The sequence below is a fragment of the Periplaneta americana genome, chromosome 11 (genome assembly GCF_040183065.1).
Source record: "Periplaneta americana isolate PAMFEO1 chromosome 11, P.americana_PAMFEO1_priV1, whole genome shotgun sequence".
NCBI lineage: Eukaryota > Metazoa > Arthropoda > Insecta > Blattodea > Blattidae > Periplaneta > Periplaneta americana.
In genome coordinates, this window is record NC_091127.1 from 133,759,232 (window position 1) to 133,774,726 (window position 15,495).

The 15,495-nt window shown below is 36.8% G+C and overlaps 2 protein-coding genes across 2 annotated transcripts in view; both read left to right on the top strand.

Annotated features, from left to right (window-relative positions):
- Positions 1-8,377, top strand: part of LOC138708670 (nose resistant to fluoxetine protein 6-like) — a 48,057-nt gene extending 39,680 nt beyond the window's left edge. The window contains exons 10-13 of the mRNA XM_069838757.1: positions 726-915; positions 2,171-2,313; positions 4,212-4,326; positions 8,346-8,377. Coding sequence (XP_069694858.1) covers positions 726-915; positions 2,171-2,313; positions 4,212-4,326; positions 8,346-8,377 — 480 coding nt within the window. The remainder of the gene's footprint in view (positions 1-725; positions 916-2,170; positions 2,314-4,211; positions 4,327-8,345) is intronic.
- Positions 1-13,180, top strand: part of LOC138709354 (nose resistant to fluoxetine protein 6-like) — a 151,647-nt gene extending 138,467 nt beyond the window's left edge. The window contains exon 13 of the mRNA XM_069840067.1: positions 12,864-13,180. Within this exon, the coding sequence (XP_069696168.1) occupies positions 12,864-12,925 (62 nt within the window). The 3' untranslated portion in view covers positions 12,926-13,180. The remainder of the gene's footprint in view (positions 1-12,863) is intronic.
- The last annotated feature ends 2,315 nt before the right edge of the window (positions 13,181-15,495 follow it).

Consider the following 15,495-nt stretch of genomic DNA (forward strand, 5'->3'; position numbering starts at 1 on the left):
ATTAAAATCACACCCCACTACTAACGTAGAGTGAATTTTCTCGACGTCCAATTACAAAAAATTGCAGTCTAATAATTAACGATAATTCCTTTCGGAACAATGTCCATAGTAGAAGCTTCGTCAACTCAAGAAAAATCTTCAAGGTATTTCGTACTGAATACCAAAATTTGAATTCCTCTTTCCATGTAAAATCAATTTCATTATACTGCGTATAAAAGATGGCTCAGAAACACACCTTAGAAATTATACTAGACTAGCAAAGAAAAAATGAACATTTTTGTTAGAAAAATGAGGCCTATAAAATGTACATAGTCATTCATTGTAGCCCTAATAAATTTAAAGAGGGTTGTTGATTTTCAGAGTCGTAAGATTTGTTTCTTATGTTTGTACAGAGATTATAGTTTTTTCTATCGTTTTCTATTTTGAAATGTTTTCTTTATTACAATTATAATTCACTATACAGACCTGTTTGTTTTTTAATTATGAATAATCATGCACGTTTTTCCTTATAATGGACAATAATCATTTCCTAAAACAATATTTTGCAGATGAATATACTGATTTCTTTCGTGAGCTGACTGTACAGGTTTGTACATGCCCAGAATCAGAGTTGGGTTCTTGTATCGTTCGTTGTACAAAACAGTGGAGAGCGTAAGTATGTGTTCACTAAACTTGTAGTTCAATGAGATCAAACACTGAGCTCTACTGATGTCTCACTGTTTCAGCTCCAAATATCTGCAGGCTGGTTATTCACTGCGGTGGCCCTTCTGGGTCCTCTCTTCGGCTTACTACCCTTCCAGCAACCAGATTATGTGTTCAACAACTTAGAGACTTCGCTATATAGCGGCCTGCACCGTCCAGTGTGGGCACTGGGAGTGGCGTGGCTCATCTTCGCCTGCGTGTCGGGATACGGAGGTAAAGACGCTTACGCCATATAAAATATACTGCAATCATATATGTGTCGTGTGTTTAATTCCAAATGGGACAAGTAAGACACGAAATTTCATAGAGAATTTTTCAGGAAAGTGTAATATTTCAAACTTTTGGCTGTGTTTATTGTTTAAGATTATGAAAGTGATAATTAAGCTTCTGATAAAATAGCTGTATCAGGATAGGCATCTTTGTTCCGTGCGATTTGTTTACAAACATTAACTAGTCCGTGTCTCCCAGCCAGTTCACTGATGTTTTAGCATGGGGTTGGGGAGCTCTCTTCCCAGCAGGTAGAGTTTTAAGAGGTTAGGTAAAGCTTACAGCAGTAAAATTTTGGAAATATTCAACCTTTTTTTCCTCCATTACTGTATCTTATACAATAATGAAAATTAGTATGTGTAAAACACTGTCCTTCTGCTTTATAATATATATATATATATATATATATATATATATATATATATATATATATTCCAAATTAAATTGAATGAGCAGTGATGAAGAGTTTCCCACATAACTAAAGAACTATAAAGCATTCTGTGATGACATTTTTTGTGTATATTTATGTATGTCATATCTACATATGATGCAAGATCACTGCTCTACTTGTCATAGATTGTCTGATAAAAAATTAATTCATTAACAAAAATGGTCAAATATTAGTATTTTCTTCTAACACAAAATAGAAAAAAAATATTATTTCTTAACGAATATAGTTTAAAGAATATGATATTGTAAATATGTGTTTCAGTAATAAAATAAAAGTGAGATGACATAAAGAACTTAACAGTTTTTGAGTTATGAGGGAAACGCTTCATCACTGCACAGTGAACTACCACCATCATAAATTTTGAAATAAATAAATAAATAAATAGATCATTTTTAATCGTAAAAAATATATTTTTTTTTTCATATTGCAGAAGAATAGTGTTTTACATGTACTAACTTTCATTATTGTACAAGATACAGTAATGGAAGAAAAAATGTTAAATATTTGCAAAAAAATCTCTTGCTGTAAGCTGTACCTAACCCCGTAACTAGTGGAAGACAGTAGAGTTTACTGAAGCAAGTCAAGGCTCTATCCTATACAGCTATACAGTCTATCGTGATACAGCTACTTTATCCGAAACTTAATGATAATGAATAAAGTTATTTGACAAATATGTGGTTTTTGTTTCATATTATCTGTCTGAAATACAGCCTGACACTTGCCTTGTTATAATGATACTGTGAACTTTAGGCCCGATTAATTCCTTGCTGTCTTGGAAAGGGTTCCATCCGTTCAGTCGTCTGTCATACTCCATCTATCTCGTGCACTACATTTTCAGTCTGGCCCGCCACATGACGCTAAGGACGCCGCTGTACTTTAATGACAAGGATATGGTAAGCGTTACAAGTAATTTTCAACTACATTTTTTGTTGATCATATAATTCTAATTATGCATTATTGGGTGGGTTGCGCGCTGTTGCTCAAACAATTTCTTATGAAGTCAGATTAGCTCTAATTTTGTTACCTTTTGTATTTTTAGGTATAAATTCCATTAAACCTTTATTAATCAATAATGTTCGTCTACCCAAACGCTCACAAGGACGTTCGTTAAATTAAAAGACTGCGTTTTCCTACTCCTTCAGTTATTTATTTAAACTTTCATAAGAACGTAATTTTGTTTAAAAATATTAAGCATATAAGAAGAAAAAAGTTAAATGAACGATGCGGCGCCTGCTCATCACATTAAAGGCAAAAATGTCTATAGCATACCTGCACAAACAGTGCTCAACGAGCTCACGCGCTCGTTCGGAAGGGGAGAGCCGTCTTTACCGCTCGCCGAAACGGAAAGGAAGATACGTCAGAATGACATAGACTTGCCTTAGGTAGAGGAGAGGTAAACGACCAATCAGTCATCTAGTGGAGTGCAATGTGTAGGCCTATTCTCAGTAACTGTTTCACGTTGCTTACCTACTGCTATAGTACAGTATGGAGGAATCTAAAAGACGGAAGATAACATTTAACGATTTACAGCTCAAACATATTGACCTTCAATGTGACCTAAGGGCTAGAGATAGATTGAAAAATACTACTAGCCTGGTTGAGTTTTACAAGACTAAACATTAGTAATAATATCCACGACTACACAGGCTGGTTGTGAAAATGATTGCTATATTTGGCTCAACATTTATATTTGTGAGCAACTGCTCTCTATAATCAACTTTAATAAAGGCAGACATCGAACATCTGTAACTGATGTTTCATTACGATCAGTAGGCTACTGTTCCTTTCAGCTGCCAACAGCATAAAACCTCGTTTTGATGTATTGATAAAAAAATATAACAAAATTATATTGTACACTTAAGTAGCTATAGAATTTCTATTATTTCTGTAAAATTAATATTTTTTTATTAATTAATAATAGTCCAAGATAGTTTTGCAAAGACTGAACGGGAATTCATTTCATAAACACTCGTAATAGTAACTTCCTTTTGTGTATATTTTGTACGAGATCATCCCTTATTCCAGCCACCCTTATACAGAGCGCAGCTAATATCTGCATTCCGCTCATGAGCCGTGAGCCGGCTCGGAGAGCGCAAACCTTGTGCACGCCTGGTCTATAGCATAATAAAGAACCTGGATAAAATGATTACACTTAGAATGTTTCCATCATTTCGGAAAACAACACATGCATCCATAAGCAAATGGCTGAGGCCCACATTATTTCAATTCTTACAAATTACATTTCAAACTTAAATTCATAGACAAATCTATATATTAATATATGCCATAATTCGGGGGAAAAATGTAGGCAATTAGTATAAATACTGAAGTTAGAACCAACAATAGACTTTCAGTTTGGCAACAAATTCATATCGGAGTAAGACGATGCTGTGGCCTATCTCCATTATACTCTGGGGGTGAAACCTAACAATTTTCCCCCCGTCATTACTATATGTCTTGATTTTCCAGAAACTTTGTAAGGGAACACGCTCCCCGCCGATGCAAGCACGAAGAAATGTGTACGCCGGCGTTCAGCTGTAATCTAATTTCCTCATAAAATGAGAATACTGTACAATCGTACTATATTTTCTTTAATAAGGTCCTGCGAAGTGAAGTGTACGGAACAACTTTTACCACCGTAGTAATACAAATTTTATCTTCAAAATATAATCAGTAGATAGGATTAAATGAAATTGTTCAAAAAACAGTGGGCATATCTTTTCGCCGAGTTTGAATTGATATTTATTTATCGAATACAACTTTCAGTATAACATTCGATTTCTCCCCCTAGGTAACACGGTTCTTTGGCGAGATGGTCTTCATTATCATACTGTCTGTCATATTGTCGCTGGTGATCGAGTTCCCATTTATAGCGCTCGATAGACTTATCTTCAGTAGACCTACAGGTGAGTTCCAAATCGTTCTGCATTAATAATAATAACCGTGTTTCAATATCGTATTAACTTCAGTGTGATTCCATGGTCGTTATGATCGTGCTTTTTGTATTCCGCTGCTTCCAAAAATAATGTATATTGCATTTTATGCTCGACCATGCCAAAATGTAGTAATTATACACCTGGTAGCAGCCCTTTAATGGACCTCATTAAAGTACACCTATTCATTAAAGTTCAGGTGTTCCACAAATCAGAAAATACCACTGTAGCAATATGAAAACGCAAATATAGATTATTCTCGGATATGCAATCGAAAGACAACTAGCGAAACGTCACGGAGGCTGGAAATCCAATACTGTCGCAGAAGGTTATGTTGAAGAATAGATCTAAAATAAAATTGAAATCTCAAATACAACATTAAAATTAGTCGAAAAAAAAACACACAAATTAACATCAATTCACCGTCATCTTCCAACCTTTCACAAAGCACATTCCCGCAAATTCATTTCACCAATTGCACAATAAATCACCTATATTTGAAACAAAGTCAGTTCTGTTACTATAATAATTAGCGTTAATTGTAAATAATATTCAATTAAATTCAATTTGTCACCTCGTTTTTCAATGTCTAATTCAATTTCAAGGTTATATCAAGATTTATGTTTATTTTACTCTCTAGATTATATCAAGGTCAATGTCGACATCTGTTTCTCGGAAAAAATCAATACTTCCGCGTACATCTCACAATTTACGAGGTATTGCACAAGGTCAGTTCCGCTCCTCAGTCAGATAAGAATAACATGAATTCTTATGAATAATTTCAAATTAGAAATATGGTCGAGCATAAAAAGTCATATGAAACTTGCCTATAATGGTAATTAAGACGCTCGTATGAGAATTATGAAACTCGCTTGCGCTCGTTTCATAAACATACTCGCGTCTTAATTACTACCATTATAGGCACGTTGCATAATGTACTATTTTAAATGTCACTCAGGATAGTAAATTTAAATTCACAAATTGAAGTTCACACAATTATTATTCACTTACTGTTACGTCGTCTCAAACATATCCTTGTTCTGCATACTTTGTTCAGCGTTCAATGTGGTGTCCTCGAAGGCCGTTCCGCACTGCAACACAAAAATTAAATCTAAGGCTGGATCTTAACGGGAGAGTAAAGTGTCTGACACTAGATCTCAGACACCAAGTTTCAGTGTTAAGCAGTGGCACTGGCCGTATTAACACGGGGAATAGGTATCTGAGATCTATAGTCGCGTCGCTGTTATTTCCGGTGCGACTCCTCCTCTTTGCTTACGCCTTAGGAAGTGAAGGCTCTATAAATTCTAGGTAGGTAGTATCGTTCGTCATTTTTGTTCTTTCGTTGCCGAGTTACCAGACCAGGAATCTATTTGTCCCACCGTTAACCATTATCGTGTCGTAGCTCCTATGATAATCAAACGCACTGTAATTGAGCAAATAATTGAGCGGCAAATAACGTCCTTGTGTGCTTTCTGCGAATAACAACGAAAGAACCAAAATCGCGGGCGATTATATTAAGTATTTATCGGCCTTAGGAAGTGAATAACGTGATGAGCAGCGAATGACAAGACGCACACGTTTAAATGTATCCGACCTTCAACGTGATTGGCTGTCGGAAATAAGAGTGATGGGACTATAGTGTCGGACGAATCTTATATTGTATTTCATTTTGATCTGTATTTTTTTTTAAATCATTTTGTAAGTGGGCTCGTCTCTGAACACAAGTGTGTCTCATTCCGATGTCGCTAGAGCTTAATTTAATTTAATTTAATTTGTGAAGTACACACTTTCTGACAGCAATGTATTTTCTTTATTACTTCGTTTAATTAAGTGTATCGATCTAATTATATATTGCCATTAATAGCACTAATATTTTCTAGAGCACTATGTGTTTATATGGTTAAAACGTAGCTTCACAGACAATTTTAATCTAGTAGCAATTCCACTTACAGTTGTTATGCTCCATTATTATTATTATTATTATTATTATTATTATTATTATTGTTATTATTATTATTATTATTATTGTTATTATTATTATTATTATTATTATTATTATTATTATTATTATTATTATTTACCGAACTAGGTTATACCATTCGTAGCGTCCTGACGTAACCCTAAAACTCCTGGATACACTAACCGATAACTTTCCTAACTTGTTTGGGAACGAAAATGCGCTGCCTGGTTATAACTGGCAACGCGTCGTGCCTCAGACCAGGTGAAACTATGTTCGGGTGACTATGGTAGTTTTTTTATAATCCCAGTACCTCTTATTTTATTGATGAGATATCTGAATTTTTCCTTTTCTGAACAACCGACATACATAAAAGTAAAGTAAAGTAAATCCATGGCGCTACAGCCTTTTGCAGGGCCAAGACCGACCAGCCAGCTGCTGGTCTCACGTCCACATGCCGAAGCAGAGGTGGACGATCATCCAACCAGAATGGAGGTATCGTGTTGATAGCACGATGATCCCCCCTGCCGTTATAGCAGGTTTGCGAAACAGGATTTTCGATACCTATCGTAGCTACCCAAGTGCATCACGATCCTGGGTAGGCACTGGTACATACAGAAGCCGAAATTTTATGAGAAAATTTCTACCCCTATGAGGACTCGAACCAGATCGCATTCCGTAACGCGAGTCATAGGCGGGATGCCTTAGACCAGCGCTCTCAAACTGTGAAACGATTAATACTGTTGCCTATAGTAGCAGAGCTGAAACGACAGTCAGTAAGGTCAACCTGAGCTCGCTGTAGTAGTGTTCTGTACGCAGTGTGTTTATCAAACTCTGGCGGCTGTATGGACATGGAACGACGACTCAATAGTGACTGGATAGATAAATATTTACTTAAAGGACGGAAAGGCACATTGCTTAATATGTAGAAAGGAACTTGGGCAACTAAGTCATCATAATGTTAAAAGGCATTTTAATCCATCACATGCTGAAGTTTATGAACCAGAAAAGTTATCCGGTTCCGCTCATGAAAAGCTTGTAGAGAAATTAAAATCAAGATTGAATTCAGAAAACCTTCCATCATCATCATCATCATCATCATCATCATCATCATCATCATCATCATCATCACCATCATCATCGGGTGTTATTAGAACAACCTTGATTCGTGCTAGCTACAAAATTTGTAAAATTAGTGCAACGGCTTCAAAGCTATTCACTGATGGAGAATTTGTGAAAGACTGGCTCATAGCTGTTGCAAAAGAGATATGTCCGGAACACGTTAATGGTTTTAAATCTATGTTTGTCTCGTAATATTATTGCAGATCGCAGATCAGAAATGGGAGATAACTTGGAGGGGCAACTGATAGCAAAAAGAAAACATTTTACTTGTTACGCACTAGCTCTTGATGAAAGAACCGACTGCAAAGATACGGCGCAGCTAGCTATATTCATAAGGAGTGTCGATTCACATTTCAACGTTCACGGAGATCTTGTAGATGCCATTTCACTAAAGAATCGAAGTAGAGGAGAAGATATTTTTTTAATCTATAACAAAAACAATGAACAAATTTCAAGTCACGCTAAAATCAATTAATTTTATACATCAAAATAGTTGACGTTTCTGAACTTGAAGTTGCACTGCTACAACACATAGTACACAGTAAGTTGATATTTTAAACATTGTATTAACAACATTATTATTATTATTATGATTGACAGTATTTCCGTCATGGATTGGCCCACTAGATAAAACGCAATATTATTATTATCATCATCATCATCATCATCGTCATTATTATCATCAGCAGCAGCAACATTCATCCTCATGTAGACTTACATTACCTGTTCATCAGAGTTCATAGGTGCAAATCTAAAATGAGCTCCTAATAAATTAGTAAGATGTATAAAAGTTTTCTAAGTACCAGCCGCCGCATTGGTTTCGCTTTTGTTTACGATCATTAGCCCGGTCTGCCTGCTATCTGTGTTCAACCGTTGCACGGTAAGGGAGTAATGAAAGCTCTTCATTTCACAGCTCGAGAGCGCTGTTCGACATCCCTGCCTTAGACCGTGACGCCACGGCGCGGGACACCGAAATACGTATTGTAGCCTACTATTTATTTGCTATGCTTTCGGTAACAGTATACTGCATAGTACTAGCCACTAGCTTATTACAGTTCATTTGAAATCGAGTCAGTTTTATTGGACCCCTGGAGCTCAGATATTTGTTAGAAACGGTCTGGTACTTGGTTGCATAAGTGACAAGTCCATGGCCTTTTTGTGTTCTGTATTATTTAAATTAATGTTTATTTAACGACGCTCGCAACTGCAGAGGTTATATCAGCGTCGCCGGTGTGCCGGAATTTTGTTCTGCAGGAGTTCTTTACTCGTACATGCCAGTAAACCTACTGATATGAGCCTGTCGCAATTTAAACACACTTAAATGCCATCGACCTGGGCAACCTCGAGCACAGAAGGCAGCGCTATACCGACTACGCTATCCAGGCTGATGTTCTGTATTATTATTTTCATGCATTTTATACTCATATTCACGTAAAAATGGTATGAAATTCGTTGTACGTAGTTCCTAATGGTTAAGCCAGAATAATAAACTTAAGAAAAAGTACCGTACTTTTTTTCTTCTTCCAGAAAAATACTGTAGGCCTACTTAAGGCAGAGGTCGTTACTTTCAACTATTCCCGTTACTTATTTTTCTACTGATAGTGAATAATGAAAGAATTATTTGTTCTCATTTATTAGTCTACAGCAGCGGCATCGTGATTACATCGTGAAATCGAAGACATTCATACTGGTAAGGGGAGTTTCCTGTACATTGCTCTCTGTCTCGCTCATGTACTGAAGGTAAACAGTGTTGGTACCATGTCGCTCTACAAACCCTCTGACTCTACGAGCAGGAACAGAAGGTTTCGTACAGAATGGGAAGAGGAATTTATTTGTTGTTCTTTCGGAGAAAATGTAATATGTTTCTTTGCTCAATGGGTCAATTAGTAGAAGTATATAGAAGCGACATTACAGGGCATTACGCTGAATACATAGACATAACAGGTATTATTATTATTATTATTATTATTATTATTAGGCTTCGTTGAATTGCCACACGCAGCATGCAATCAGGTTGCCGATGTACGGTAGTATAGAGGTGGCGAGCGACCTCTCGGTCTCGTAGTATAAGCAGGTCATGTTAAGAGATGTGACCGGTCCAAATAGATACAGCAGCTACAGTTAATGTATACACCTATGTAAGCACTTGTTTCTTGCATTACTGTGGTTGGAATAGTCAAAGCTTAATATTTGTTCAGTGCAGACAAGAATTCAATCATACTACAATGAGAGTGTTTCTGTTACAAACAATTACCCCTGGAATACCCTTACCCCCGCAGCCAGTCCTGTCCCGTTGGGGAACGTGGTTGGATGCTGTTAATTATTATGCAGAATATTACGAAAAAATAATGGAGGTAATTGATGCATTGGATAGCACAGACAGTTCCGCTGTTGCAGCTCTAAAATCAATGCCTTCTGAAAAGCTATTGGAAGATATTCTAATTTTAAAATCGTGTACAAAAGCATCGCCCTTTTAGAATCGTCTAAACTACAACTCTCAGAAGCCCTTAATATAGTGTATAAAGTATCACAAACCGTTATCCAAAATAACAATTCACTAATCTCAGAAAAGGTGAGTGTAATTTGAGAATCATTATTGCTAAACATTCTGCCTATTCACAACTTCGTATTATAAATGATGTACTATCAGGTCACTACAAGACGTCTAAAGTTGGTGTACTAAAAAGTAGCGACTTTCCGTTCTTCATATATGCACCTACATCGTTTTATGTTGAACGTACATTTTCCCAAGATAAAAAAATCTTAAGTGACCATCGGAGGAGTTTCACTTTGCAGTCGCTCAAAATGTACGTATCTCTTATCTACAATCCACATATTCAAGGATGATATGAGTATCTTACATTAAATTTTAAGAATTAATATATCTCACTATAAAATAATTGTGTATTTACATATTTAGACTTTTCCTACTTCAATGATCATTCAATATATTTCTTGAATGCAGGATACAGGTTTTATCGTAATCGCAGTATACTGCTCTGTGTTTATATTAGCGGCATACTCCATCCGTTGCACGTCCCCTTCTCATACAGTCTATACCGCGTGCGCAGTAAACCTTGCGATTCTCGTGGCAATTCCACGATGTCTAATTATTACCATTATTATTATTTATCAGCGAGTGTTACCATAATTCTTAAATACGTGTCTGAATCATATGGGCCTACATTTTCCATTGAAGGATAAATAATTACTACGCTATAGGCTTATCTCAATTTTTTAATCTTGTGAAAACCATAATGACTTATTTACTAGTTATTGATATAATACTACTACTACTACTACTACTACTACTACTACTACTACTACTAATAATAATAATAATAATAATAATAATAATAATAATAATAATATAGAGAAACTGTTTGAATATTACGTGCTACTGCAGTAGGCCTAATGAAACGAAGTATCAAATTCCAGAAACTGAAATCAATCTCAAACCATCGTAATGGAGAGGAAGGTGACATAAATAAATGTAAAGAAGCCAGCTATCTATTGGCGAACGAAATAGCTCGCTCTCTGAAACCTTCGAACGAAGGAGAGTTTTATAAAAGCTTAATGATCAAGATGGCTAAAATAATTTGCCCAATGAAAGTTATTAATTAATTTTGAAAAACTGTGCATTTCTCGACTAAATATCCAAAAGAGAATTTAGACGATTTCTGATTGTGTTCATGAGGAACATTTAAAAAAAATCCAGACAATTTGTAGCCTATATATTTTTATTGGCTCTTGATGACAGTAGTGACATTACTGATGCAGCAAACTCGCGAATGTAATTCAAAATAGTTGACGTTTTTATGATGAAGAACTCAATGTTAGTGCACAAACCACCACTGGTTGCAGTTTTCACGTATGTACCTCTCCCCCGTCTCCTTACTTCATAATATCTCTCTCGCATGTCATCACTGCCGTTCGAGTTAGGTCACTGCAGGTTTACAGTAGGTATACGTACGTACCGTACTGTACTGTATTACTCCTGAATATTGTTTACTTCTACCGTCGGTTCAGAAAAATTAAGGCTTAAGGAAAACGAACTTTCCACCTCATTCTCTCACAGAAAACATCTACAATGTTTACCGATTGTCCCACAGACACATAGCAATATTGCATCCAACACATTTCCAAATGTATGGCTATGCTACGTGCAGCTTCAATCAGTGGCGTACTGGCGCATAAAACATTTCATGTCTCTCTATGCACAAGTTAGAACCCGTAGATTTGTTTTTTTTATTTATTGGGTTATTTTACGACGCTGTATCAACATCTAGGTTATTTAGCGTTTGAATGATATGAAGGTGATAATGCCGGTGAAATGAGTCCGGGTACCAGCACCGAAAGTTACCCAGCATTTGCTCGTATTGGGTTGAGGGAAAACCCCGGAAAAAACCTCAACCAGGTAACTTGCCCCGACCGGGATTCGAACCCGGGCCACCTGGTTTCGCAGCCAGACGCGCTGACCGTTACTCCACAGGTGTGGACGAACCCGTAGATTCCTAGTTTCCTCTCTGAAAATACTTACCTAAGACCTCTCTACAACCATTTAAATTTCTTCGGTCGAATTCTGAAAAACCCTGTATATAAAAAGACACCCATAGGATGTTTCTATTGTCCGCACCTGTGGAGTAACGGTTAGCGCGTCTGATCGCGAAACCAGGTGGCCCGGGTTCGAATACCGGTTGGGACAAGTTACCTGGATGAGGTTTTTCCGGAACTTTCCTTCCACCCAATGAGCAAAACCTGGGTAACTATCGGTGCTGGACACCGGACTCATTTCACCGGCATTATCACCTTCATCTCATTCAGAAACTAACTAACCTGAGATGTTTTTATTTTTTTATTTGATTGGGTTATTTTACGACGCTGTATCAACATCTAGGTTATTTAGCGTCTGAATGATATGAAGGTGATAATGCCGGTGAAATGAGTCCGGGGTCCAGCACCGAAAGTTACGCAGCATTTGCTCGTATTGGGTTGAGGGAAAACCCAGGAATAAATCTCAACCAGGTAACTTTCCCCGACCGGGATTCGAACACGGGCCACCTGGTTTCGCAGCCAGACACGCTGACCGTTACTCCACAGGCCTGAGATGTTGATACAACGTCGTAAAATAACCCAATAAATAGAAAGAAAGGATGTTCTATTAGCCTGAAAAAAATTTCTGATCTACGTAAAATAGTTCCATAAATGATGGTAATTAATAAAAATGAATCCTCGCAGCAGTGAGCCTCCTTAATATAACAATTCAGAAAATAGTCTCTAAATACTTGGTATCAAAAAGTAGGCCTGTATTGTCGTTGAAGTTCAGTCACTGATTTTTCCATTAACGCAATAATTTCGCTTTCTAATCATGTAAAACAGAAATGAAAAATAACTTCATCAACTTAGCAATCATATACTTTTTATGTTTCAGATGGAGCGAAGGCTGGAATATCAACATTTCGAAAAATCAATCTGCTGAAGAAGGCAATGTGAACCAGTCTTTCACGATCGATGCCGATAAGCCGAGTACACAGTCAGGATAGTAGAATTTTTCCTAGGGCTAATGAAAAAGTTCTTCGCTAGAATTCTCATTTCTACGGGAAGACACATTTTATTTTATATTATTACATTGACGAGGCCTCTTGTACTATTGTACCTTCGGGCCAATAAAGAATATGAATATGAATACAAATATGAATCATCATCATCATCATCATCATGCAAATCTGGCTTTCAGGTAGAAGCTCCCTGTGAAGCAAGCTTGAATATTTTCAAGGGAAAAATTGTTCTGGGGCCGGGTAACGATCCCGGGACCCTTCGCTTAGCGCACGAATGCTACCCCAGAAACTATATACGACACCGTCACAATTCTTCCCTTTATATCCACACTGGGCTGACAAGACGCCAGAACCCAACTTTGAGTGCACACAAATACTGTGTGACTTAAATTGTGGCCTTCTGTTAACGTACCTCCAGTAACGAATATATCATGCAAGTCTGGCGGCTTTCAGGTAGAAGCTCCCTGTGAAGCAAGCTTGAATAATTTCAAGGGAAAAATTGTTCCGGGCGGGAATTGATCCCGGGACTCTTCACTTAGCGCACGAATGCTCTACCGACTGAGATTCTACCTGAAAACCACAATTATTAGAAATATTACAACAAAAATTCTAAATGATGGTTTATTTAACGACGCTCGCAACTGCAGAGGTTATATCAGCGTCGCCGGGTGCCGGAATTTTGTCCCGCAAGAGTTCTTTTACATGCCAGTAAATCTACTAACATGAGCTTTTCGCCATTGACCTGGGCCGGGATCGAACCCGCAACCTTGTGCATAGAAAGCCAGCGCTATACCAACTACGCTAACGAGGCCGACTATTACAAACAATGGTTTATGAGTAACTATAATATATTTAGTGATATAACATTCAGTATTGAGGTTATATTCTTTAGAATTAATTGTTTTTTATTTCATCTGGGATAGGATAATATTTACATTTTAATAACTTAATTACTGATTTCACTCCTGAACATATGAGGAAACGTAAACGATGATGTTCCTATCATTCAGATTTAGAGATGAGGAAATAATTTAAATACCGATATACTGATACTGCAATATATTGCAAATCCAATTTCGATAAGCGATATATATTGCAGAAAATATATCCGTATATCGTAACGATTAACGATATATCGCTATTACGTAAGTAAATTAATAGATACTGATGCAATTACATTTGCAGGTGTACATTTATTACAATAAACTTATTTAAAGTTTAATAGCCCATTCCTTATTAGCATTGAAATTAACATAACAGCCAAAAGATTAAATGTAAAATTGCAACGATAAACAATACATTTTCAATACCATAATTATTATGTTGTTCCTAACATAAATCGAAATTATAGTGGAAGTAAGATGAGTTTAAATGATACAATGGGAAAGTGTTAAGTGAACTCTATATGGGTCAGTATTTGATAATTAAACATTCATTCATTCATAGTGTTCTGCCCAAGGTCTGGTATTTCACTGCAAACACAGCATTCTCCAGTCTTTCCTATTTTCTGCCTTCGTCTTTGTCTCCGCATATAATTCATATATTTTAATGTATCGTCTATCATCTGATATCTTCTTCTGCCTCAAACTCTTCTCCCGTTCACCATTCCTTCTAGTGCATCCTTCAGTAGGCAGTTTCTTTCCCAGCCAGTGACCCAGACAATTCCTTCTCCGCCTTTTGATCAGTTTCAGCATCATTCTTTCTTCATCCACTGTTCGCAACACACTTTCGTTTCTTATTCTGTCTGTCCATTTCACACGCTTCATCCTTCTCCATATTCAAATTCCAAATGATTCTTCACTTTATAGTAATGTCCATGATTCTGCCCCATACACTGCTACACTCCACACAAAGCACTTGACTAGTCTCTCCCTTAGTTCTTTCTCCAGAGGTCCGTAGAAGTTCCTTTTTCTATTAAAAGCTTCTTATCCTCCTTTTGACTTCTTGGCAGCAACTGATGTTACTTCTTTTAGAACACCCCAAGTATATGAGGCTGTCCGCTCATTTGGAATTCGCAAGTTTACCTTCTTTACTTTTCTTCCTATGACCATGGTTTTCGTCTTGTTGGCATTTGTCTTCATTCCATACTGCTCACAGCTGTCATTTAGCTCCAGTAGGAAATCCCTTAGTATCTTCTAACAACGCCATATCAGCAAATCTTAAGCACTTTATTCTTCTTCCTCCTACTATTATTTCTCCCATGTTCTGAAAACAGTTTCTCACTAAATCTTCAACGTAGATGTTGAACAGGGTAGATGATAAAGGGCATCCTTATTGTACTCCTCTCCCTATTTCACTTGCTTCAGACATTAAATTTCTTCTCTTTTGACTCATTGTTTCATTTGTAGGTTATTGAAAAGTCTTCTCTCTTTCCAATCCACGCCAATTTTCTTTAGGATTCCCATCAGTTTATTCCAATTCACGTTTCAATTCAATTCAGGGCTTCTTCTTCCTCTTAGCACTCCATCTCTTACTCTTCTTACTAGTCGATTCAATGACATTGAT